The sequence below is a fragment of the Drosophila miranda genome (assembly GCF_003369915.1).
Source record: "Drosophila miranda strain MSH22 chromosome Y unlocalized genomic scaffold, D.miranda_PacBio2.1 Contig_Y1_pilon, whole genome shotgun sequence".
In the NCBI taxonomy this organism is placed as follows: Eukaryota; Metazoa; Arthropoda; class Insecta; order Diptera; family Drosophilidae; genus Drosophila; species Drosophila miranda.
Genome location: NW_022881603.1, coordinates 20563067 through 20590116, shown reverse-complemented (window position 1 = coordinate 20590116; position 27050 = coordinate 20563067). Strand labels below are relative to the sequence as shown.

General features: G+C 48.9%; 1 protein-coding gene across 1 annotated transcript in view; it reads right to left on the bottom strand.

The window, feature by feature from the left end:
- Positions 1 to 940: 940 nt before the first annotated feature.
- LOC117189798 (F-box/LRR-repeat protein 20-like) overlaps positions 941 to 27050 on the bottom strand; it is a 40989-nt gene continuing 14879 nt past the window's right edge. The window contains exons 2-9 of the mRNA XM_033394860.1: positions 2933 to 3049; positions 2749 to 2832; positions 2575 to 2669; positions 2335 to 2512; positions 2075 to 2263; positions 1715 to 2008; positions 1431 to 1643; positions 941 to 1369 (exon numbers count right to left, since the gene is read on the bottom strand). Coding sequence (XP_033250751.1) covers positions 1262 to 1369; positions 1431 to 1643; positions 1715 to 2008; positions 2075 to 2263; positions 2335 to 2512; positions 2575 to 2669; positions 2749 to 2832; positions 2933 to 3049 — 1278 coding nt within the window. The 3' untranslated portion in view covers positions 941 to 1261. The remainder of the gene's footprint in view (positions 1370 to 1430; positions 1644 to 1714; positions 2009 to 2074; positions 2264 to 2334; positions 2513 to 2574; positions 2670 to 2748; positions 2833 to 2932; positions 3050 to 27050) is intronic.

Below are 27050 nucleotides of genomic sequence, written 5' to 3'. Positions count from 1 at the left end.
AGATATTTCACGGACCGCGTATTGCTGTACGACACGGAAGATGGAGCGAAGCAGCACTTAATCACCGGTGGCGTTCCACAGGGTTCGGTCCTAGGGCCAAGACAACGCAGCAGACAGCTCATCGCCGGAGTGGTCACCTCCATAATCCTATATGGATCGGTTGTGTGGGCACCAGCAATGAGGGTGCCGTCATACAGCAGGGACAGCAGAGGCGCATACAGACGCAGCGCCCTCAGGGTTGCATGCTGCTTCCGGACGGTGTCAGAGGACGCCGCACTAGTGGTGGCAGGCATGGTCCCGCTGGACCTCCTGGCGGACGAGCGGCATGGCAGCCGGTAGCGAACGCCGCGAGGGCACTATAGCACGCTGGCAACGGCGATGGGACCAAGCCGAGAATGGAAGATGGACGAGACGGCTAATCCCCCAGCTGAGACCATGGATGCAGCGGAAGAGAGGCCAGATTGACCACTACCTCGGACAACTGCTAACGGGGCATGGCTGCTTCAAGCAATACCTATACCGCTTCAAGCACGCCGATGACCCGTACTGCAGCTACTGCGGGCCAGGAGTAGGTGAAGACGCGGAGCACGTCTTCTTTTCCTGTCCCCGCTTTCGTCGGGAACGAGAGATGCTAGGAGAGGCGAGCCCAGGAGTAAGCGCAGACACCCTCACCGAGCGGATGGTAGCCGACGAGCAGACGTGGCACGCGGCTGCCAATATGGCAGGAAGCGTCATAAGGGAGCTGCGTAGGCTGGAGCGATGCCGCACCAACTAGAGCCATAGAAGACACCAAGCTCCGCACCGCGAAGTAATGCCTAGCGGCAGTCCCGCGGGAGCGGACCTACCCTCAACATTCCCATTCCAACAACCCATCCCCCCCCACCACCCACTATTGTTAATATTGTTTTCCCAATTAAAAAAAAAAAAAAAATAAAAAATATTATAGAATAATCACAATTTTTGATGCTGGAGCAAGTTTTGGAAACTCGCAAACAAAAAAATAAAATCTAAAGCTACTTTTCGTTTCATTTCCGCTTCGTTCGGAGCTAGCCGGTGCTGCTGGTTATGGTTGTGGTTCCGGTTCCAGTTACGTTTCCGGTTACGTGTTCTTAACGCCATCGAGCAGTCCCAGCAAAAACATGCAGATCATCGAGATGAGGGTCAGGCTGAACACCATGGCGAACATAACGATGCAAACAGGCCAACATCAGTCTGTGGCTGCCTTGCGCATTATCTTCCCGGCAAAGCCGATGGCCGTATCTCAGAGAATCTCACAGCAGCGACAGTAGCGCAGCCGTTGTCCGCTGGTCACCGCCGGCGGTGTGCCCGGAGCAAAGTATGCATGCACCTTGATATTTGGTAAATGGTTCTGAAAAATACACAAGAGGCGCACTCGTTATATAGTAATTTTCGCTCCTCTCTGCTCTCACCTTCAGCTTGCGTATGGCGGTGCGTGTAATGAGCTGACAGTCAAATAGTTCGATGCGCTGTAGATTGTGGCACGAAACCAAATGCTCCAGCGTTCGGTCCGTTATCAGCGGACAGTTGTCCAGCTCCAGAACGGACAATATCTCGGCGGCACAGCTGCCAGTGGTCAGGTGTCGTATGCCATCGTCCGTGATCAGTTCGCAGTGCGACAGGGTCTAGAGAATTACAAAATTTCGAACATATTTTGTACAAATTGGAAGCAAGCAAAGGATTGGGGCCATCCTACCAATTTCTCTAGGCCGGGACAGCCCGTGGCAAGATGGGCTAGCGTTAGGTCCGTGATTTGATTGCACTCCTCCAGATCCATGCGCTCCAGATACTTGCAGCTGCGTCCCAGGGCCTGAAACCCAATGTCCGTGAAGTTGCGACACCCGGACACCTCCAGCGTGTTCAGCAGGTGATTGTGCTGCGACAGGGCCATCAGCGAGAGATCAGTTAAATCCGCACACTTGGACACGCACAGTTTTTGCAGTTTGGGACACTTGGCGGCCAATTGGCGTATAGATAAATCGCTTATGGTCTAAGGAGTAACAGAGGAAACTTATAGTATGGGCAAAAGGTAACGAACTATTCCTGGGAGTCCTACCTCACAGCTGTGTACATTTAGCACCATTATATCGGGACAGTATTTGGCCAGGCACATTATGGCATTGTCGTTGATCTGTTTACAACCTTTGCTGCTGAATTTGCGCAGCTTAACGCAGCCGCGGGCCAGCGCCTCCACGCCATTCTCAGAAATCAGATGACACCACGACACATTGATCTCCATTAGGTTCTGTAATGCAATACACATGTAGTTCTCGCATTAGTAAGGTTTACGATTCGGATTGGTAAGAAAAGGCTTACCGGGCAGCCATCGGATAGATATTTGAGGCTATTATCTGTTATGTTGGGGCAGGAGTCCAAATTGATGGCCGTTAGTTTGGCGCTATATCTGCTGATGGACTGTGTTGATATATCCGTTATCTTCTTGCACTCGGACAGATCCAGATGTTCGATGTTGTGGCAGTGATTCGCTAGAGTTCTACACCGTACGTATATATAGTGAGCAGGTCTGTAAAGGGAGGACTTTGGGCATGGACTCACCTTACAGACTGATCTCCCAACGATTGACAGCCACGCAGCGACAGGGACTTGAGAAAACCGCGACATCGTTGCGAAATATTCTCAATTACCGGTCCCTAATGTAGAAAAGTCAATGATAGATTTTCAATAGATTTGATATGTAGTCAATAAAGTAGTTGTAAGCCCTGTACTCACCTCGATATCACGCTGAAAATCAAATAAATTGATTTTTTGCCAACTGGAACCGTCCAGGGCGAGCACATTCCAGTATTTGCACACCTGCAGTTAGGTGGGGCGGGGAGGGGCGATAGGGATATTCAAATATTCCTTAGTACAGGTGGCGAGGGAAGGTACAGGGGGGAGGCCCCTTTTTACAGACCTGTGCACAGCGGCATAGCGAGACCACATCCAGATAGGAGAAGACCCGCAGCAGTACCTCCTTTGGCAGTTGTTTGATTAGCTCATCGTCCAGTTGGGTGGCGCCTAGGAATGTTTGCTGCAATATGTATGGCACATGTCAGATCTACTATATATAATATGTACATATGTATGTATGCATGTTTTGTATCGTTCTAATTGGAGATGTGATGGATTTGCTTGGGCCCAACAAAATCAATTGACAAGAACTGAGGCGAATTTTTCTTTGATTGAATGGGTCCCAAAAACAAAAGCAATCGAAATAAAAACGAGGGGGAACGTTGTGAGTTGCTGCGGACACCGCAACTCTACAGTTATACCCGATACTTAGTCAGTATGGCTCTCCTCCGGCAGACGCCGCTAATATTGAACGACACGACAAAGAATGCGTGCGAGAGAGACAGAAAATCAGTCTGAGCGTGGCGTCGGGCGCTGCGTAGCCACTGCAAATTGATTTCTTGCTTTTGGCTACAAAAATGATCCGATCTGATCCAGATTCAGCAATCTGATAGATATGGTCATTATCTATGATTCTGGGTTTTTAGTTTTCTCGAATGTGCAATATTGTGGATGCAACAGATTTTCGTCCTTTGTGGGGGCGGAAGGGGGTGGGGCGAAATTCTGAGATATACGTTTTATAGTGATATCTAACAGAAGTTCGGATACCAAATTTGGTTACTCTAGCCTTAATAGTCTCTGAGATTTGTGGATGCCCCAGATTTTCGTCCTTTGGGGGGGCGGAAGGGGGTGTGGCGAAATTTGGACACGAAACGGTCGAGGTCCGATATCACAGGAGTGTGGATACCAAATTTGGTTGCTCTGGCTCTTATAGGTTCTGAGATCCTTGAACTCATATTTTGCAATTGGCAAAACCGATCATGAAACCTGTGTGTTAGAGAGAGACAGAGCGAGAAAGAATGAAATTGTTTTCTTGATTCTGGCTATAATAACTATACGATCTGGTTGAAATTTTACATTCTAGAACATATAGTCATCCTCTACGATTCTGCGTTTTTGGTTTTATCGTATCTTTAAAAATGTGGATGCCACAGATTTTCGTCCTTTGTGGAAATCTGGATCCGAAACATCGTTGCTCTAGCTCTTATAGTCTTTGAGCACTAGGCGCTGAAGGGGACGGACAGACGGACGGACGGACGGACGGACGGATAGACGGACAGACGGACAGACAGACAGGGCTCAATCGACTAGGCTATTGATGCTGATCAAGAATATATATACTTTATGGGGTCGGAAACGATTCCTTCTGGACGTTACACACATCCACTTTTACCACAAATCTAATATACCCCAATACTCATTTTGAGTATCGGGTATAATTAATAGATAAAATATAATTCTCGAGGATGTAAGGAAGCGATCCTGGGCTGGGGTACATATCTCAGTCTACTCCAGGGTCGAAATTACAGCAATATTTATAATTTGCCGGGACTCCGTATTTTGGACCGACGATGGGGGACGGGGCCGCAGTCCCGCGGACGGGAGCGATCGTAGCGTGGGACGGGGCAGTTGGTTTCACCGAGAACACTCCGGTTTTCGCCGAATAGCGCCTTCATGGCCCCACCGAACTCAGAATCAATACGGAGGTCTTTACTATGCGATAATACCGACAGGTGTCGCCGAGAGTACCTAGGCTATCGCCGGACAGTACTTACGGGCCCCCGCCGGCCTGAGAGTTACTACGAAGCGGAAAGGGGGACTATGCTATGCGGGAATACCGACAAGTGTCGCCGAGAGTACCTAGGCTATCGCCGGACGGTACTCACGGGACCCTGTCGGCCTAAGAATTACTACGACGCGGAAAGGGGAACTTTGCTATGCGGGAATACCGACAAGTATCGCCGAGAGTACCTAGGCTATCGCCGGACGGTACTTACGGGACCCTGTCGGCCTAAGAATTACTACGACGCGGAAAGGGATATCGACAAGCATCGCCGAGGGTGCCTAGGCAATCGCCGGATAGCACTTACGGGACGCTGTCGAACTAAGAATTACTACGAGGGTCGGGGGTACCGGCAAGCATCGCCGAGAGTGCCTAGGCAATCGCCGGATAGCACTTACGACACCGCCGAACTAAGAATTTCGAGTACGAGAATACCGACGCGTATCGCCGAGGGTGCCTAGGCAATCGCCGGATAGCACTTACGGGACGCTGTCGAACTAAGAATTACTACGAGGGTCGGGGGTACCGGCAAGCATCGCCGAGAGTGCTTAGGCAATCGCCGGATAGCCCCTTCGGGACCCAGGGAACTACGGGGATCAGGCGAGACACCAACAGGAGTCACTGGGGGCGCTTAGATGATCGTCGGATAGCGGCCTCGGGACCCTGCGGAGTCACAAACTACGGGATGGGATCATGCGGAGGGAACGCCGACAGGTATCACCGGGAACGCCTAGGCAATCGCCGAACAGCGGCCTCAGGATCCGGTCGGGCTACGAACTACTGGATGGAATCACACAGACTCGGGCAAGAGGCGGGAGGAAGGGCAGGGAAGATGAAGCCTCGGGCCTCCAGGTTCCCTAGTGTATAGATTGTTGGTGGTCGTGCTATGTTTCTGTTATATTACATTTCACTTTATTCTTTCTGGGTTCCCTACCTATCGCACCGCTCAGCAGCCCGTATGCACGTCCAGAGACTCGCTTACCCCTGAACTCCCACGCTTGTATTCGTCGAAAGCCTCCTCTTCCCCGTGGGTAAGGCGTAGATGCAGGATCTCCTCTCCGTAAGTGTAGTATCGATGCAGGGTCTGCTCCCCGTAAGCGCAGCGTCGATGCCGGATCTTCCCCGTGTCACTGATACCGTTGGCGTGGATCCGGGCCGCCACGTGTTTTTACTTTTTCCAAGCCACTCGAATTTTTCCGCGAACACGTCCGACTCCTACGACTGCTCCCAATCGACTTTTTCTTCCTCCCACGTTTTCCCAGCTCATAGCCGGCGTTCTGCTGGCTCTGCCGATCCAGCGTCAGCGTGGGCGGCTAGCGTCGTCATCCTCGCTGCGGCAGAAGGCTGGCGTCGTTGTTTCCCCTCTCTTTCGGCGTCTGTAGCTGCGCCGGTGCCTTTCGCCTCTCTTTTCCGCTGCTGGCGCGTCGTTGCTGGATTTGATTGCTGTTCTCAGCGGTCCTCTTCTGCCGTTGCTGCGTTGATGCTGTTATCTTATCTTTTCAGAGCTTCTCCTCTGCCGTTGCTGCGTCGATGCCGGCGGCTCGCTGTTCTCGGCGTTTCTCTTCTGCCGCTGCCGCGTCGATGCCGGCGGCTCGCTGGATCCCGGTGTTTTCCTCGTCTCTCTTGGCCGCTGCTGCGTCGTTGTTGTTGGGTTTGGTTCCCGGCGTATTCCTCGTCTCTCTTTGGCCGCTGCTGCGTCGTTGTTTTCGGGCTTTGTTTCTTGGTGTATTCCTCCCCGTTTTGGCGTCGGTGCCGTTAGGTTTCGGTTCTTGGTGTATTCCTCGCCGTTGCTGTGTCGGTGCCGTTGGATTTCGATTTTTGGTGTATCCCTCTCCCTCTTTGGCTGCTGCTGCGTCGTTGTCGTTGGGTTTCTGCTTTCTCGGTGTATTCACGCCGTTGCTGCGTCGATGCCGTTGGTTTTCGGTCCTCGGTGTATTCCTCTCTCGTTTTGGCTGCTGCTGCGTCGTTGTTGTTGGGTTTTGGTTCTGAAAAGCCAGTGGCGTCCGCCGTGATCGCGACTGTCCCCCCCCCTTTAAAAAAGATAATAAGCTACGTGGAGCTTAGAGACCCCTCGGGCCGTATAATATATCAAATTAATGACATGTATCCTTCGTGGCCTTCCCCCTCCCACCCCCCTTAACCTAAAACTGCAAAGTCAATAAAGAAAAGTCAAAAATCTTAATTCTAATAACGTAATCTCGGGTCCCTCCAATGCGAAAATGACGGCGAACTGATGGGCGGAAAAAATGTGGGTGGAGCGTACGCTCCCTCACACCCCCTCCATACTTCAGGGGTGCCGAAGAGAGACGGTGACGGCCCGGCTGCGGGTAATTTTGATGCGAAAGCAAGTGCCGTCATGGACCTCCAGTCGCCGGACTCCCAGTCGGTAGGCGCGATCGCGTAAGAATACGGTGTTGTTGGATATGAGGTCCCGGGGCAACCGACGACCTGTCGCGTTGGTCCGCCATTCGGGGGAGCCTTTGCCCATTCCGGGTCGTCCTGCACCGCGGCTACCGTAGGGTGGAGTCGGAGGATCTGCAGCAGGTCGGCCATCTCGCCATACTCCAGCGGGAGGCTCTCTTCGGAGTCGAATCAACTACTCCCTCATCGGGACGTTGTGGGGGTAGTCCGACGTGGGCGGCTACGAGGGGAGGCGGGACGTCATCTGACTCCGATGGGTTGGCTGGTGCCACTGCTGGTTCGCCTGGGGCGCGAAGCCCAGGCTCATGAGGGACCTGGAATCGGACCCTCCGTCGTCGCGTTGGGGTCCTACTCCTTCCCCTGCATCGCTTGCGTGGGACACGTCGGAGTAGTGTGGCCCAGCACCGTCCCCGGATTCGTCCTCGACGTGTACTGCTAGAGGGGTGGCTGCCCGACCTTGACCGGCCAGGTTCCACTCGGCCCAAAGGGGCGAATCCCATTCGTTCCCGCGAGCCAGTGGGTGTCTGTTCCCTTCGTCCTGCAGCGTGGACGCCAGGCTTTGAGCGTCGCGTATTATCGTCTCGTGCTCGTCGGTGTCCGTGGTCGCGTTGTCTTCGTCGATGGCAGCCCCATAACTCCCGAACCAACGGCGATTCAGGGCGGCGACGTCGTGATTGGGCGCCGAGCGGACACCTGCGGTTGCGAAGCGGCCATCGGGCTCTACTTCCTCTTCGGAGTCGGTCCCCGGGCCCTGGGTTTGTTGGTCGATCCACCCTTGGATGGCTGCCGCGCGCCGGCACCATGGCATCCTGTCCTGTTGTCGAAGTGTCGCCTCTCCGACCCTCCTCAGCCGCGAGTCCGGTGTGTCGTTGGTTCGTCGGCAGGTGCCGGGACTTCAGGCTGCTGGTCTCCGCTAGGGTGTCCCGTCGTATCACCATTTGCCCCTAGGGGCCGAGCTTGCCTTCCGTCTCTTAGACGCTTCATGTCTTCAGTCGATTCTAGGGAGAAAATGCCTGTCGGTTAGAACCTGCCTGTCTTAACTAGAAGTATTAATACCCTCCCCCTATCCTGTTTGAGCGGTGCGAGTAAGAAGATGTTTACATTGGGTGTAGTACTTATCTAATCCCATAAGGGGATGTATACGTAGCTTACGGTTTCGGTGGTCGCGCCCCTTACGGGGCGAGGACGTTACGGTAGCGCGCTACCGCAAGTGGCCCCTGCGAAGTCGGCAGGTCATTCAGGTCTCTCCAACGTCGTTGGGTTCTCCTCGGGGTGGTCCACTCCGTGGAACGCCTTTAAGTCGGCTAAACTCGCAGTTTTGAGCCGCACTGCTGGGCACTTCTGATTTGGCTCGCGTCGATCGCGTTGTATTCTTAGCGCCGCCGGGTCCGGGGCTTAGATGCGTTGTCCTTGTATTGCTGCTGGGTCTGGCGTGGTCGAGGCTTCGATGCGTTGTCCTTGTATTGCTGCTGAGTCTGGCGTGGTCGAAACTTAGATACCTTGTCCTGATGTTACTGCTGGTTCTGGCGTTGTCGTGGCTTAGCTCCGTTGTCTTGGTAGGGATACCCTGGGTGGTTTTCGAGGAAGACGGACTGGCCCTGGGTGTGTCCAGCGGTGTCGCAGTCGTCTCCGTCGAATCCTCGTTGCTCTGGGTGTTCTTCGAGGCGGACGGACTGGCCCTGGGTGTGTCCAGCGGTGTCGCAGTCGTCTCCGTCGAATCTTCGTTGCTTTGGGTGTTCTTCGAGGCGGACGGACTGGCCCTGGGTGTGTCCAGCGGTGTCGCAGTCGTCTCCGTCGAATCTTCGTTGCTTTGGGTGTTCTTCGAGGCGGACGGACTGGCCCTTGGTGTGTCCAGCGGTGTCGCAGTCGTCTCCGTCGAATCTTCGTTGCTTTGGGTGTTTTTCGAGGCGGACGGACTGGCCCTGGGTGTGTCCAGCGGTGTCGCAGTCGTCTCCGTCGAATCTTCGTTGCTTTGGGTGTTTTTCGAGGCGGACGGACTGGCCCTGGGTGTGTCCAGCGGTGTCGCAGTCGTCTCCGTCGAATCTTCGTTGATGGTTCTGGCGCGGTCGTATCGAATCGTGGGTTGGGTTCGGGTGGCGTTGCTGGGTCTGGCGTGTTCGAGATCCTGGGGCGTTGTCATGGTTACGTAGCTGGGTCTGGCGTGGTCGAGATTCTGGTGCATTGTCATGGTTACTTTGATGGGTCTGGCGTGTTCGAGATTCTAGTGCGTTGTCATGGTTACGTTGCTGGGTCTGGCGTGGTCGGTATTCTGGTGCGTTGTCACTGGTACGTTGATGGGTCTGGCGTGTTCGAGACTCCGGTGCGTCGGCTTCGTCCGGTGGGTCGCTGTTGGATTGGTCGAGTGGGTAGGAGCAGCGTACCTTGACCGAAACTGCTTGCGTCACCTCCTTTGCTGTACCGTCCGCAGGGAAGATGAGGCCTCGGGCCTCCAGGTTCCCTAGTGTATAGATTGTTGGTAGTCGTGCTATGTTTCTGTTATATTACATTTCACTTTATTCTTTCTGGGTTCCCTACCTATCGCACCGCTCAGCAGCCCGTATGCACGTCCAGAGACTCGCTTACCCCTGAACTCCCACGCTTGTATTCGTCGAAAGCCTCCTCTTCCCCGTGGGTACGGCGTAGATGCAGGATCTCCTCTCCGTAAGTGTAGTATCGATGCAGGGTCTTCTCCCCGTAAGCGCAGCGTCGATGCCGGATCTTCCCCGTGTCACTGATACCGTTGGCGTGGATCCGGGCCGCCACGTGTTTTTACTTTTTCCAAGCCACTCGAATTTTTCCGCGAACAAGTCCGACTCCTACGACTGCTCCCAATCGACTTTTTCTTCCTCCCACGTTTTCCCAGCTCATAGCCGGCGTTCTGCTGGCTCTGCCGATCCAGCGTCAGCGTGGGCGGCTAGCGTCGTCATCCTCGCTGCGGCAGAAGGCTGGCGTCGTTGTTTCCCCTCTCTTTCGGCGTCTGTAGCTGCGCCGGTGACTTTCGCCTCTCTTTTCCGCTGCTGGCGCGTCGTTGCTGGATTTGATTGCTGTTCTCAGCGGTCCTCTTCTGCCGTTGCTGCGTTGATGTTGTTATCTTATCTTTTCAGCGCTTCTCCTCTGCCGTTGCTGCGTCGGTGCCGGCGGCTCGCTGTTCTCGGCTTTTCTCTTCTGCCGCTGCCGCGTCGATGCCGGCGGCTCGCTGGATCTCGGTGTTTTCCTCGTCTCTCTTTGGCCGCTGCTGCGTCGTTGTTGTTGGGTTTGGTTCTCGGCGTATTCCTCGTCTCTCTTTGGCCGCTGCTGCGTCGTTGTTGTTGGGTTTGGTTCTCGCCGTATTCCTCGTCTCTCTTTGGCCGCTGCTGCGTCGTTGTTTTCGGGCTTTGTTTCTTGGTGTATTCCTCCCCGTTTTGGCGTCGGTGCCGTTAGGTTTCGGTTCTTGGTGTATTCCTCGCCGTTGCTGTGTCGGTGCCGTTGGATTTCGATTCTTGGTGTATCCCTCTCCCTCTTTGGCTGCTGCTGCGTCGTTGTCGTTGGGTTTCTGCTTTCTCGGTGTATTCATACCGTTGCTGCGTCGATGCCGTTGGTTTTCGGTCCTCGGTGTATTCCTCTCTCGTTTTGGCTGCTGCTGCGTCGTTGTTGTTGGGTTTTGGTTCTGAAAAGCCAGTGGCGTCCGCCGTGATCGCGACTACCCCCCCCCCCCCACCCACTTTAAAGAAGATAATAAGCTACGTGGGGCTTAGAGACCCCTCGGGCCGTATAATATATAAAATTAATGTCATGTAGCCTTCGTGGCCTTCCCCCTCCCCCCCCCCCCCACCCCCCTTAACCTAAAACTGAAAAGTCAATAAAGAAAAGACAAAAATCTTAATTCTAATAACGTAATCTCGGGTCCCTCCAATGGGAAAATGACGGCGAACTGATGGGCGGAAAAAATGTGGGTGGAGCGTACGCTCCCTCACAAGGAAAACAAATTAATTGATGGAGGAATCATGGGAGTAGAGCGAGAGCGAAAGAGTAAGACAGAGAGAAAGAGAGACTGAGAGAAGGGGGTGGGGTGGGAGGAGGGGTGGCTATGTACAAATGCTTGACCAAGAATGATATAACGACCGCTGAAGGAAATGTCATCGCAGATGGAAACGAAAATCAATTAGTTTTTTTTTTTTTTTTGGGGTTCTTACTATCTGCTGAGCGGCGTCCGAATCCTGGCCAGGATAACTGTCTGTGCTGATGGCCTCACAATGCTGGAGCGGCAGCTGCTGCTGCTGCCGCTGATCATCATCAGCCAGGCTGGCGGCATCGGGGAAACCGACAGGCTGGACGAGGAACAGTCGCTCATGGCAGAGCCAGAGGTAGGGGCAGAGCCCAAGCCCGAGCCTGAGGCAGAAACAGAGGTAGAGGCAGAGGCAGGTGCTGCAGTTACCACCACAGGTGTGGCACTCCTGGCTGAGCGCCAGATGCTGCTGCAGAAGCCGCTGATGAGATTTGTGTGTGTGCTGTTGCCGTTGGTAATGACGCTGCTACTTCTGCAGCCGCTACTGTGATTGTTGCTGTCGTTACCGTTGCCGTTACCGTTCAGTTGTAAGCTCATATTGTGATTGTGGTTGTTGTTCGCTTCGGCCCGCTCTGCGGATCCACTCCTACTGACACTGGTGCTGTTGGTGTTGGTGGAGGTGGCGCCTGTTCCAGCGCTGATACTGCTGCTGCCGTTGGGCGCAAACATTGTGGGAGTCTCCTTTGTTTTGCCTGCTCTTATCAGAAAGCGACGCTTCTTTCTGCGTCTGTCGCTGCGCTGCGATGCTCTTTCAATCAACTCTTTGGCAGGCAACACTCTCCCACTCTCCCACTCTGTCTCTCTTTGCTGCCTCGCCTTCGTGTGTGCGTCTGAAGTCTTCGTCGGTAGCCTCGGCGTCTTCGTGTGAATGCACGATTAAAATATTCACAAATTGCGTCTTCGATTCGTTGCTCCCGCGCTCTCTTTCATCCGCTCTCCCTGCCTCCCCTGCTGACGCGTATGGATCTTCCACTCCTCTCTCTCTCGCAGCTTATTTCGGTAATCTTCGTTTATTTATTTTTAAATATTCGCATCAGCGTTGTCGCTTCCCTTAATCTCGACGTTGCACCGGGAACTGTTTTTATTTATTTTTTCGATTGTCGATTGTGTGTGCACGTGAGAAAGAGAACAACAACAAAATTATTAAGATACTGGGCTTTAAAGGTTCGCCTCCCAAGGTTGTCAACGACGGCCGCTTCAGTTGATTGTTGTATTTTGCATGCTTTATTATTTATTTGATCATGCAACACATGGCGAATACGTAATGTGAGCCACAACACACACACACAAACACATACCGAAGCTCCCATGCGAAAGCTTTATAATAAAACAGCTGACAAACGTAGAGAAAGGGAGAGGGAGTGAGGAAAAGGAAAAGGTGGATGTAGATGCGTGTCAAAGGCTTTGAATTTGAAAAACGGTAAGCAAATTAAAAATTCCTGTTCAGGCATTTTACTTGCTCAGTGACCTCGAAAAAAAAGGTAACAACACACCCACAGTCAGACAAATAGGGCCACATGACAGCAAGTTCTCTGCTGCTGTTGCTGGCTGCATTTTATATAAGCCATGGCCAAAGTCAGTTGGACAGACACCACCAAAAGTTTAACTGTTGGGGCCGCCATCGATGGCGATGGCCAAGCTTTGTGCTCTGTTCTATTTACTGCAATATACATATGTACATATTATGTGCATATGCTTATATAGAATGCTACTGCAGCAACAAGGTCAGCGAGAAGAGCAGAAAATTGGGTCAGCCCCTCCAAAATGGGTTGCATTTAATGTTTGTTGCTGTTGTGGCCGATGCTTCAGATAAATATAGCACACAGCACACACACATGCTCTCCAAAACCTTATCGCCAGGCCCAACAATGGCACGCTTAAACGGGCTTAAGAAAGAAAACAGCTGATGACACACCAAAAACAGACGAAACAGCACAAAAAACAGCAAACGAAGTGCAGCAAAAAGAACTTAAAACGGTATTTTCTTCAGCAGCAATACACACACACACACACACACACACAGACTTTTCTCACTCACTCACTGGCCCACACATACGAAGACACTTTTAAAGTACACAAAAACATACACAAAATTTACAACAATATACCATTTGTTTATACGTTCTGCTTCCACCGAGTTATTATCGACTTTAATTGCATCGAACGCCCCAGACCCAGGCGGGGGTATGTTTTGTGCAAGAATGGATTTTAAATAGTTTTTCCAGCAGTTTTCGGTTTCGTTTCGTGTCTGTTGCTGCGGCCTGGAAAAATGACTGAACCAACACCAACGGAAAACAGAACCAGGGTAAATGCAGAGGCGCGCGAGACACACTACGGCTAAGGCGAGAATGACGGGCAACCACAGCGAATGCGAGCAAACATCGATGAAAACAGAGCGCCGAATGGGGAGTGAAACTGAATGACATCGAGCTTGAGCGAGGAAAGTGCAGAAGAACAGCTGAACGCGACGGCTCGGTTCTCTCCGACAATGCACGCCAAACAGAGGTCAGACCTCCACAAAGAGAGCGAGCAGCCTCGTTAGCTGCTGCGTGCACGAAGGGCGTGCGGGGGCGTCTTATGGGGCGGTGCAATGGACCCACGCCATTAAAAGAAATGAAAGCAAAAAGAAGTGAAAAAAAAATAACACAGTCTCAATAAGAGCGAGTCTGTTTGCGCGCGCGTGTGTGTGTGTGTGGAGAGAGAGGGAAGGCAGGTAGAGTTCAAGCTACAGCATGAACATTTTTGTATGTCCTCTGAAAAACCATTTGAACTTTTTACTGCGGCGACAGCAGTACAACAAATGTTCCCACATTAATTGTGTGTGTGTGTGTGTGTGTGAACTTTTAAGTGGGTTGGAAAGGGGGAGGGAGGACTATGCCATCACTACAAATTTTAAAACCAAGAACTTCATTAAAATCTGACTAAAGGGTATCTCTCAAAATAAACTGTAAATTCCGTGAATTGGCTTGCTCTCTCCCCCTCTCTCTGTTATTACTGTTACTCTCTTGTGCTTGAAAATCTGCTGAAGCTGTTGCAGTGCTGCCAGACCGCTGCAGCAACATGCGCCCGTCAGCTGTTTATCTTGACGAGCAATCTGTTTACTTTCGTTTGTTATTGGTTTTCCGCCTCGGGGCAAGGACTAGATAAGTGCTCATTGGGCATTGCGAATCGCTATAAGCTCCAAATGAATAAATGCTCCATTCCATCGATTAAACCATATGAGAACGCAATTTAAACCAGTTGACTATCTGAGAGGGGGTGAGTTTTTCAGTGATTTTATTGCACTTTTGCCTGGAGCCACTGGGCTGGGGGGTTGGGTGGTTGGACGTTGACATTAGACACTTACACTTTTACATTTTTTGTAAACTCCTTTCCTTGTCTTTGTGGATCGCCAACAAAGGCGATGACTCCTGCTGGTGCTGTTGATGAGGATCAAAGCGAGCCCAGGAAACAAAGAAACTACATCTAGTAGGGGAAAGAGGGGGGGGGGGGGGGGGGGAACAGGAATCTGTTGACTGACAAACATTTGGGTGGAGAGGGGCGAAAGAGAGTAAATACACAAATGGGAAGCCAGTCAGAGTAGTGAGGTGCGGAGCCTTAAGCTGGAGCAAGACCCCTGCGCAATACCCCAAGCCACATACCACATACCACACACACCCAAGCAAATCCATTCTTGCACTCCCACGTTGCAGGCCGCAGAGCATTAATTGCAGTTGTCTTTGAGGGGGTTTATATAAATTTTAATTTTATTTCTTTCAATTTTTATTTTATTTTATTCGGTTTGAGATAGGCGTGGCGACGGCCGACGCGGTTAATTTCTCCCCCGAACTACTCTACTCTTACAAGTAAGTTCCCAGCACTCCCGACGCTCACTGCTCGTTCTGCAACATTGTTGCGTACCCAAAACTCCGGTGTCGCTGGGCAACATCCCCTGTATAACCGCTGATCTTGTTTTTATATATTTTTTCGATCGATTGTGTTAACTCCTCTTTCACTTAAGTGGAAGACGTCCTCGGACTCCTTTAAGCCGTCAATTAGCACTTGGAGGTCACGTTGGCGTCTGTTTCTCGGAGCCAATCCAGATATTATCGGTCTTCTTACGAGTCCTGATTCCAGTTGGTCGATGTGTCGTAAGTTTCCATACTTAACCTTTATAAGTACGGCAAGCTCGGTACGTCTTCATGGTTTGTTATGTCGAGGAATGTGGATACTGTTGATCCTGGAGACTTGCTCGCGTAGTTCTGTTTATCGATTGTATCCACTATGTCGTTTATGATGATTATGCCATCATCGATGCGTGTTACAGGTTCGAGATGGCTGGGCCGAGTTGGACAGTGCGCGATGACACCGGAGTGTAGTTGCTGCGCACAAGTTGTGTAGGGAAGTTTTTTACAGAATGTTGTTGTAAGAGTGGTAGCGCGGTTTCCGATAGCTGTAACATGGTTACCACCGTCGGCAATTTTTCGTCTTCGGCGAAGTTAATTGTGATGCCGTTGTGCTCAACAGGGTGAATACAGATTAATCTTACAGAATATTTTTTTTTTTTTTTTTTTTTTTTTTTGCAAACTAGGTAAGGCTTAGGAAAGAATTCATTATTAAATAAAACTTTGATTTTAACTTCCTCTATTAAATCAGTAATAGTTAAATTCGTAGAGTGTTCATTAATTATTCTTCTCAAATCGTGAGAGTCTAATACGGAAGGGTTAACAATTCCTATCTTTTCTTTGCAAGTGTAACTGATAACATTAATGCTTTTAATTCTGAAATAATTATTCTGTTTCTTGAAAGTAATGTCTCATTTGCGATTGTAGGAATTGGTTTCTTAACTCTTCTGTATCCTCTATTATTGTTGTATATTGAAAAGTGAAGAGGAATAAGAACTCATTATGAACTGATGTCTATCTTAAATTGTCCTTGTGGACCACCCTTCCTTTTATTAGGACCGTTGTCCCCAAGTCTGCCTCGATTTTATTTTCGGTGTACAAAGGTGTCAGTTTGTTTCCTAATCGTTTGTTTGCTTTTACAAGGACTGTGTCACCTACTTGAAACTGTCTATCATGTCTTACTTCATTCAGTTTTTTCATTTGGAGTTGTTGTGCTTTATGAACCCTATTCCTGATTTCCACCTCAAGTTCAGGGGAGGACGAGTGAATTACATCGACCGCACGTTTCTTCGTTACGGAGTGAACTGTGTTATTGTATTCAATAGTTGCTTGAAGTATCGTTTCCACAGTATTTTTAAGCTTCCTTTGGGCTGTTAAACATCTCGCAATGCCATTAAGGGTGCTATGGAATCTTTCGACTTGTCCATTGGAAGTACTATGAAGTGGTGGAGCATTTATAATTTGAATGTTATATTGGTTACTTAATAATGATTTTATTGTCTCGGACTTTATGGAAGGTTCGTTATCGCAATAGATCAACTATTGTTTTTGAAGCGATGGGTTGGACAACTGCAAATTTTGAAAGCTTGTCTATGCATGTGAGGAAATATTTTTTATCGGTTGAATATACGTCGATATGTAGCATTTCGCCCACATACGAGGGTATGGGTGTTTCCCCAAGTATTTGTTTTTGTGGGTGTCGGTTGTACTTGGCCGTTTGACAAATTTTGCAATTTGCAACAACCTCGACTGCTAATTTGGTCATTTTCGGGAAAAAATAGTCTTGTAAAATTTGTTTTACATTCTCCTGTGCCGCCCTATGGGCTCAATTGTGTTCTGTAATAACTATTTCTTTTTGTTCGTTCTTGTCCAAAATGTCATTTACTATATGTTTTGTGTATCGGAATATTGTTGTTGGAAATGTTTCTATTAATTTATGTTGAATGAATGCTAATATGGGTAATCTGCAGTGGATTGCATTTTCGACATCTTTTTTGACAGCGTCACTTATTTTTTTAATTAACGAGTCCCTACTTGAGAAATATATTGTATGTCGGATCTTTTCCCCGAACAAAATGGTTGTGCGATTTGAAGCTACTTCATGCTCCTCTATTATAATTTGGTTTCGAAAACAGTTGATTGGTTTGTCTGTTGATTCTATAGGGTATGTAAGTGATATTTCGCTGTGTATTGTGGCCCTGTCTGACTGTGCATCATCTTCTAAGGTATGGATGTTGTGTCGTGATAGTGCGTCAGCGACGAAGTTTTCTTTTCCTGGCTTGTAGAAGATATTTGCATTGTACTCGTCTATGAGAGCTTTCCAACGTCTTATTTTTGCGTTTGGGTTGCGATCAGAAACTGCAAACGTTAGAGGCTGATGGTCTGTAAAAATATTTAAATTTTTTACTCCGTATAGATAGTTTCTGAGGTTTTTCAAAGCCCAAACTATAGCGAGCAGCTCTCTTTCGTTTGTTGCAAAGTTAAGTTCCCTATCATTTAGTGTCCTTGATATCATGGTAATTGGCTTCCCGTCTTGTGATAAGACGGCTCCCAGACCGAAGGACGAAGCATCTGTTGTTAGGTCAAATGCTTTCTTATAGTCAGGATAGAGTAACATTACGCTTTCGGATGCCAGAATCTCTTTTAGTTTATTGAATGCCGCGCACTGACTTTCGTCTAATTTGACTGGTATTTTCTTTGACTGTCCGGCGCTTACCTTGCCATTTTCGACCTTAAGGATGTCACTTATGGGTTTAGCTATGGATGCAAAGTCTTTAATAAAACATCTATAGTAACTTGCAAGTCCAAGGAATGATCTGACGTTGAACAAAGTGGTTGGTTGTTCGTAGTTACGAATCGCTTCCACTTTATTGGGGCATGTTTTTATACCATTACTTGAGACGACAAATCCTAAGTATTCGACATTCTCCTTGAAAAAGTGCGATTTTTCGCGCGAAACTCTCATATTGGCATCGTACAGTTTGTCTAAGACCCATGCGATATGCTTGACATGGCTTTCCATGTTTTCGGAAAAAATGATTACATCATCGACATAAACATAGCAAGTTTTCCCAATTTGCTCTCTGAGCACGTCGTCAATGGCCCTCTGAAAAATACTAGGTGCATTTTTCAAGCCAAAGGGGAGTCTACAGAACTCATACATCCCATTTGCTACGGATAAAGCTGTTTTTTCTCTATCTTTTTCTGCAAGTAAAATCTGATGGAATCCAGATTTAAGATCTAGGGTTGTAAAGTATTTAGCTGTACCCAAGTTGGATAATATAGAAACTATATTGGGAATGGGATATTTGTCATCTGTTGTTTTTAAATTTAGTTTCCTGAAATCTATGACCAAACGTTTTTTTTTATTTCCCTGTTCATCGGTAGCTTTTTTGTCTACAACCCAAACGGGGTTGTTGTATGGTGACCGAGACGGTCGTATTATACCACCTTTCAACAAGTCTTGAGTTTCTGCATTTACGAATTCTGAAACGCCCATTGGATATGGGTACAATTTTGAATATATGGGATCTTCATTTTCTGTTGGGATAGTGCCAATGATATTTGTATTATATGGGAGTGCTTCATTTGGGTCTGCGAAAACCCCTGTTCGGTTTCCTAATATCAGCTGAAACTTTTGGGATATAGTCTCAGGGACCTGTATTTCCTCGACATTTGTGAAATTTATGTTTGCACATTTTAAAAATGGGATTGTTTCGGAACCGAAGTTTGTTATTAATTTCTTATTCTTTAAGTCCAGTAGAACGTCACTCTGTTTTAATAGGTCAAGTCCAATTATAACGTCAAATGTCGTGAGGTTTGGTAGTAAAAAAAATGTTGAGTTGGTATTGAAAAGGTGCATTATACATTTTTTGTCTATGCCACTATAGCCATGGATTGACTTCACTCGGAAGGGTTTATTTACTAGGGTAATACGTTTTAGTTCTTTTAATGGTTTTATGTAGTTTTTAGAAGCTCCTGTATCTATGAGTAATTTGATTGTTCTCCCTGCTACTGTCCTTTCTATGAACGGAAGCAAGGAGTTATGTCTAAAAAATTAATCTGGTCATAATCTGAAAGGTCGTTTTCTATGCCATCAACTTCGGCGTTTGCTATAGTTTGGTAATCCTGTTCTTTCTGATCGAGTAGGGTATCTTCTGCTTCTACGTGGTTAATTCTTTGTTGTTTCGGTCCCGTAAAACGTGCGCTACTATTGTTCGGTCGCTTGTTTGTTTGTCCCTGGTTGTTGTAGTCCGATTGGTTGTTTTGTTGCTGACTTTGCCACTGGTTTTGTCTCTGAAGCGCGCTATTTTGTTGATACTGAGTAGTCTGCCTAAAACGTGAGGATGTGTCCACGTCCATTGGTTGGACCTGTTCTGATTTTGGTAAAAATTCTTGTTTCCTATACTGTGGGAGTTTCCCTAGTTGTCTTTGCCTTGTGTCCGTCATTAAATTCTCTCTGCCATGCTGTCTTTGTTCAGTTCTCTGAGCTTTTTCTTCTATGCTACGGGCGTAGTTTGAAGCGAACATATATCGATCATGATTAGCCTCAACTTCTTGAGCCAATGCCAAAGCAGAGGGTAGATCTTTTGGTCTTGCCGAGAATAGAACATCACTTAAAGTCTTCTTGGTTCCTGAGATGAACACTCGTAGAGCGTCCGCTCTGTATTTCTCATTCAATGAAGAAGCTACAGTGGTTTCGTTAGTCATAATTGTTTTGTTTATAAGGAGGGTCAGTTTCTTTTCTACTTCGTCATAGTACTGTAATAATGTAAAATTTCCCTGCCGGAGCGTTGACATCTCTTGTTCAATTAAGTATATAGGTCGTTTGTCTGCGTACGTAAAGTCTAGTCGATCTATAATGGCTTTAAAATTAAGGGGAGTGTCGAAAGAAGAGAGTACTATATCAGCTGAGTTCTTAACTTTGTTTCTCAGTATTCCTAAAGCTTGATAATGTTTTGAGCTACCGTCAAATTTCTCATAAACTTTGTATGCGGTATGCGCAGCCTTCCTCCATGAGACATAGGTTTCATTCTTTCCCTCAAAGTCGGGCAGGGATTTCATAATATCAAGAGTCTCATTACAGACAACGTCTGTTCTTATCTCTGCATCCTTGTACGCCACCACTTGAGGAGCGTTAATTTGTACACTATTTAAGCTCTCCTGAATACCCTGTAGTTTAGAAGTGAAGCTCTGTTCCTGTACGGCTAGTGCGCTTAAAACCGCGGCCTCTATCATGAGTCTGAGCTGCTCGTTTGATATATTCATTTCTAAATTTATGTTCTCTATTACGTCTTCCTGATAATTTGTTCCTTTTAGTTTCTGAAATTCTTTCACCAAATCTTGTTCTTCCTTATCACTCATAACCTAAACAAAAAATAAACCTGTTTTTTATTTATTTCACTATCAATCAACTTGCAAGACTAAATTGTGTTTTATGTGGGGTTTTTTTTTTTTTTTTTTTTTTAATGAACACTCTATTCACATGTTCTTTGTCATAAACTATGTTAGTATAGCTGCTTCTTGATGTCTTCTTATTGGTAGGTGTATGGTGGTGTATGGTGTACGGTTTATGGTGTATAGTGTACAATTTATGGTGTATGGTAGTATGGTGTCTTCTTTGTCTTCCAGATGCTGCTGGATTTATACTATGTTAGTATAGCTGCTTCTTGATGTCTTCTTGTTGGTAGGTGTATGGTGGTGTATGGTGTACGGCTTATGGTGTATGGTGAACAATTTATGGTGTATGGTAGTATGGTGTCTTCTTTGTCTTCCAGATGCTGCTGGATTTGGTTTTTTTTTTATGTTCAATTGCGTGTATTGTTTTTTTATTTTTGCCGCTGGTTCAGGTTTTGCCGTGGGTTCGAATTAGTTGGGCGCCAATTTTAATTTTATTTCTTTCAATTTTTATTTTATTTTATTCGGTTTGAGATAGGCGTGGCGACGGCCGACGCGGTTAATTTCTCCCCCCGAACTACTCTACTCTTACAAGTAAGTTCCCAGCACTCCCGACGCTCACTGCTCGTTCTGCAACATTGTTGCGTACCCAAAACTCCGGTGTCGCTGGGCAACATCCCCTGTATAACGGCTGATCTTGTTTTTATATATTTTTTCGATCGATTGTGTTAACTTATACATATTTATATACCAAGTAAATATATAACTAAACCTGATTCACAGCTCGCATTGGTTATATTGAAGAAAAGTGCAAAGGGGGTAGGGGTACAGTACAGAGTACTCTCAAGTGGTTTACTTACATCTGTAAGGAAGCGATCCTGGGCTGGGGTACCGACGGACCGACGATGGGGGACGGGGTAGCAGTCCCGCGGACGGGAGCGATCGTTTCGTGGGTTCGTGGCAGTTGGTTCCACCGAGAGCACTCCGGTTATCGCCGAATAGCGCCTTCAGAACCCCACCGAACTCAGAATCAATACGGAGGTCTTTACTATGCGATAATACCGACAGGTGTCGCCGAGAGTACCTAGGCTACCGCCGGACAGCACTTACGGGACCCTGTCGGCCTAAGAATTACTACGACGCGGAAGGGGGACTTGGCTATGCGGAAATACCGACAAGTATCGCCGAGAGTACCTAGGCTATCGCCGGACGGCACTTACGTGACCCTGTCGGCGTAAGAATTACTACGACGCGGAAAGGGGAACTTTGCTATGCGGAAATACCGACAAGTATCGCCGAGAGTACCTAGGCTATCGCCGGACGGCACTTACGGGACCCTGTCGGCCTAAGAATTACTACGACGCGGAAGGGGGACTTTGCTGTGCGGAAATACCGGAATGTATCGCCGAGAGTGCCTAGGCTATCGCTGGACGGCACTTACGGAACCCTGTCGGCCTAAGAATTACTACGACGCGGAAAGGGGAACTTTGCTATGCGGGAATACCGCAAGTATCGCCGAGAGTGCCTAGGCTATCGCCGGACGGCACTTACGGGACCCTGTCGGCCTAAGAATTACGACGACGCGGAAAGGGGAACTTTGCTATGTGGGAATACCGGCAAGTATCGCCGAGAGTGCCTAGGCTATCGCCGGACGGTACTTACGGGACCCTGTCGGCCTAAGAATTACTACGACGCGGCAAGGGGAACTTTGCTATGCGGGAATACCGACAAGTATCGCCGAGAGTACCTAGGCTATCGCCGGACGATACTTACGGGACCCTGTCGGCCTAAGGATTACTACGAGGCTCAGGGATATCGACGAGCATCACCGAGGGTGCCTAGGCAATCGCCGGATAGCACTTACGGGTCACTGTCGAACTAAGAATTACCACGGGGGGGTCAGGGATATCGACAAGCATCGCCGAGAGTACCTAGGCTACCGCCGGACAGCACTTACGGGACCCTGTCGGCCTAAGAATTACTACGACGCGGAAGGGGGACTTGGCTATGCGGAAATACCGACAAGTATCGCCGAGAGTACCTAGGCTATCGCCGGACGGCACTTACGTGACCCTGTCGGCGTAAGAATTACTACGACGCGGAAAGGGGAACTTTGCTGTGCGGAAATACCGGAATGTATCGCCGAGAGTGCCTAGGCTATCGCCGGACGGCACTTACGGAACCCTGTCGGCCTAAGAATTACTACGACGCGGAAAGAGGACTTTGCTATGCGGATATACCGGCAAGTATCGCCGAGAGTACCTAGGCTATCGCCGGACGGTACTTACGGGAAACTGTCGAACTAAGAATTACCACGGGGGGGTCAGGGATATCGACAAGCATCGCCGAGGGTGCCTAGGCAATCGCCGGATAGCACTTGCGAGACGCTGTCGAACTAAGAATTACTACGAGTACGAGAATACCGACGCGTATCGCCGAGAGCGCTTAGGCAATCGCCGGATAGCACTCACGGGACACTATCGGGCTAAACATTACTGCGAAAATCTTTATCATACAGGGCAGGTATCGCCGAGAGGGCTTAGGCAATCGCCGGACAGCCCCTTCGGGACCCATGGAACTACGGGGATCAGGCGAGACACCAACAGGAGTCACCGGGGGGCGCTTAGACGATCGTCGGATAGCGGCCTCGGGACCCTGCGGGGTCACAAACTACTGGAGGGAATCATGCGGAGGGAACAACGACAGGTATCACCGAGAACGCCTAGGCAATCGCCGGACAGCGGCCTCAGGATCCTGTCGGGCTACGAACTACTGGATGGAATCACACAGACTCGGGCAAGAGGCGGGAGGAAAGGCAGAGAATATGAAGCCCCGGGCATCCAGGTTCCCCAGTGTATAGATTGTTGGTGGTCGGGCTATGTTTCTGTTATATTCGATACATTTCACTTTATTCTTTCTTGGTTCCCTACCTATCGCACCGCTCAGCAGCCCGTATACACGTCTAGAGACTCGCTTACCCCTGAACTCCCACGCTTGTACTCGTCGAAAGCCTCCTCTTCCCCGTGGGTGCAGCGTAGATGCAGGATCTCCTCTCCGTAAGTGTGGTATCGATGCAGGGTCTTCTCCCCGTAAGCGCAGCGTCGATGCCGGATCTTCCCCGTGTCACTGATAGCGTTGGCGTGGATCCGGGCCGCCACGTGTTTTTACTTTTTCCAAGCCACTCGAATTTTTCCGCGAACACGTCCGACTCCTACGACTGCTCCCAATCGACTCTCCTCCTTCCACGTTTTCCCAGCTCAGAGCCGGCGTTCTGCTGGCTCTTCGATCCAGCGTCACCGTGGGCGGCTAGCGTCGTCATCTTCCGCGGCGGCAGAGGGCTGGCGCCGTCGTTCGGCGTCTACGCTGCGCCGGTGACTTTCGTCTCCCTGTCTCGCTGCTGGCGCGTCGTTACTTCGCTTTAGTTTTCCGCGTCTCTCTTCTGCCGTTGCTGCTGTGGGCTTACTGTTCCAGCGCTTCGTTGCTGCGTCGACGCTGGCGGCTTATCTTTTCGGCGCTTCTCGTCTTTGGCCGTCGCTGAATTGATGCTGTTGGCTACCGTTTCGGCTCTTGGTGTATTTCTCTCTCTCTCTTTGGCTTCCGCTGCGTTGTTGTTGTCGGGTTTTGTTTCTTGGTGTATTCACGCCGTTGCTGCGTCGATGCCGTTGGTTTTCGGTCCTCGGTGTATTCCTCTCTCGTTTTGGCTGCTGCTGCGTCGTTGTTGTTGGGTTTTGGTTCTGAAAAGCCAGTGGCGTCCGCCGTGATCGCGACTTCCCCTTGCGCTCCGCTCTAATTGAAATGCGCGCCCAACTCAGAGACTCCGAAGAGGGGCGGAAGCGAAGACTGCTGGCCCCGGCACGCCCCCTTCCTGAATCGGCCACTCACTGGCACTCAACTTAAATGAAAAATCATCAAAGCCAATTGAAAAAGGCAATCGAATGGAAAGTGCGACGAATTTTTGAGTGAATCGCGAACAAGAATTGTGGATAAAAACAAACTAGGTTTGATGTACATACGTGTATCATGTACATCAAAAATATATAGACTATAAGACTATAAAATACCCTTAGTTTTTCAGCACACAATCCTCGCAAGGGAGATGTATTTATCTTTTTAACCCAATAGGGATCTATCCACCAGAGACTTTCAACGGTTTTACATCCTCTGAAGGTCACTCCTCTTACGGGCATCCAAATACGTACAAAGCAAGTTCCTAGTTTTCTTTTTTTTGTTACAGACATTTACAATAATTACAGAAGAAACGAGGGGGAACGTTGTGAGTTGCTGCGGACACCGCAACTCTACATTTATACCCGATACTTAGTCAGTATGGCTCTTCTCCGGCAGACGCCGCTAATATTAAACGACACGACAAAGAGTGCGTGCGAGAGAGACAGAAAATCAGTCTGAGCGTGACGTCGGGCGCTGCGTAGCCACTGCAAATTGATATCTTGCTTTTGGCTACAAAAATGATCCGATCTGATCCAGATTCAGCAATCTGATAGATATAGTCATTATCTATGATTCTGCGTTTTTAGTTTTCTCGAATGTGCAATATTGTGGATGCAACAGATTTTCGTCCTTTGTGGGGGCGGAAGGGGGTGAGGCGAAATTCTGAGATATACGTTTTATAGTGAGATCTAACAGAAGTGCGGATACCAAATTTGGTTACTCTAGCCTTAATAGTCTCTGAGATTTGTGGATGCCCCAGATTTTCGTCCTTTGCGGGGGCGGAAGGGGGTGTGGCGAAATTTGGACACGAAACGGTCAAGGTCCGATATCACAGGAGTGTGGATATCAAATTTGGTTGCTATGGCTCTTATAGGTTCTGAGATCCTTGAACTCATATTTTGCAATTGGCAAAACAGACCATGAAACCTTTGTGTTAGAGAGAGACAGAGCGAGAAAGAATGAAATTGTTTTCTTGATTCTGGCTATAATAATTATACGATCTGGTTGAGATTTTACACTCTAGAACATATAGTCATCCTCTACGATTCTGCGTTTTTGGTTTTATCGTATCTTTAAAAATGGGGATGCCACAGATTTTCGTCCTTTGTGGGGGCGGAAGTGGGCGGGGCAAAGTTTTGAAATATTTTTGTAGCAGTGACATATCACAGAAGTCTGGATCCAAAACATCGTTGCTCTAGCTCTTATAGGCTTTGAGCACTAGGCGCTGAATGGGACGGACAGACGGACGGACGGACGGACGGACAGACGGACAGACGGACAGACGGACAGACAGGGACTCGGCTATTGATGCTCATCAAGAATATATATACTTTATGGGGTCGGAAACGATTCCTTCAGGACGTTACACACGTCCACTTTTACCACAAATCTAATATACCCCAATACTCATTTTGAGTATCGGGTATAAAAAAAACAGTGTAAATATACATATATTGTTACGCGCCTCCTGGCGTAAGTTCTGCAGCGAAATCGAGAGTAACTCAGAAGCCTCACGCTTGCGCAGAGTTCTCTCGAAGACAACACCCACCCTGGGCTACTTGAAGAACACCGACCAGTCGTGGACTACGTCCAGCGAGGAGTCGCTAAATCTTCTCCTAAATACCCACTTCCCTGGCTGCGATGAAAACAGACCCAACTACCTCGCGCCTCCTTCTGTCGCCTCAAATGCCATCTTGGGACTGCTAAGCCAGGAAAACATTTCCTGGGCGATCAGAAGCTTTAAACCCTACAAGTCCGCGGGGCCAGACGGCATTTTCCCTGCCCAACTGATTCACGCGGGACATAAAGCCATTAACTGGCTCAAAATAATTTACGAGGGAATCTTCTCCCACGGGTGCATTCCTGACACCTGGCTTCAGACCAAAGTCGTATTCATACCCAAGGCAGGCAAGCCCTCGCACACTGCCCCAAAAGATTTCAGACCCATAAGTCTATCGTCTTTTCTTCTAAAGGCGATGGAGCGGCTCCTGGGGCTGCATCTAACGGCGTGCATTCCGTCCAGTCTGATCTCAGACTCCCAGCATGCCTATCGGAAGGGAAGATCCACCGAAACGGCCCTACACTCGATCACATCGATCATCGAAGCGTCCCTTAACTTTAAGGAGTACACCCTAGTAGCCTTCCTCGACATAGAAGGCGCCTTTAACAACATCCTTCCGACCGCCATCACGGGCGCACTGACGGATCTGGGCGTTGACTCCAGGACGGTGAGCCTGATCGATCAGATGCTACAATGCAGGACGGTTGAGGCATCACTGGGGACGTCAACGTGTACCAGATTTGTCAGCAGAGGCACACCGCAGGGCGGAGTCCTCTCGCCCCTCCTATGGAACGTGGCAGTGAACACACTGCTGCGGGAGATAGAGGGGGGTGGCTGCCGTGTGGTGGCGTACGCGGACGATGTTGCCATAGCATTCTCCGGAAAATTTCCGCAGACATTGTGTGAGTGCATGACAAGTACTCTCACGAAAATGTCGAAATGGGCAGACAAATGCGGGTTAGGCGTCAACCCGTCTAAAACGGAACTGGTGCTTTTCACTAGGAAGTACAAAGTTCCGGTACTGATTCCCCCAAGACTATGTGGGGAAACGCTAGTCTTCAGCAACAACGCCAAGTATCTTGGCCTAATCCTCGATAGAAAGCTCGATTGGAAATTGAGCATAGAGGATAGAGTAAAGAAGGC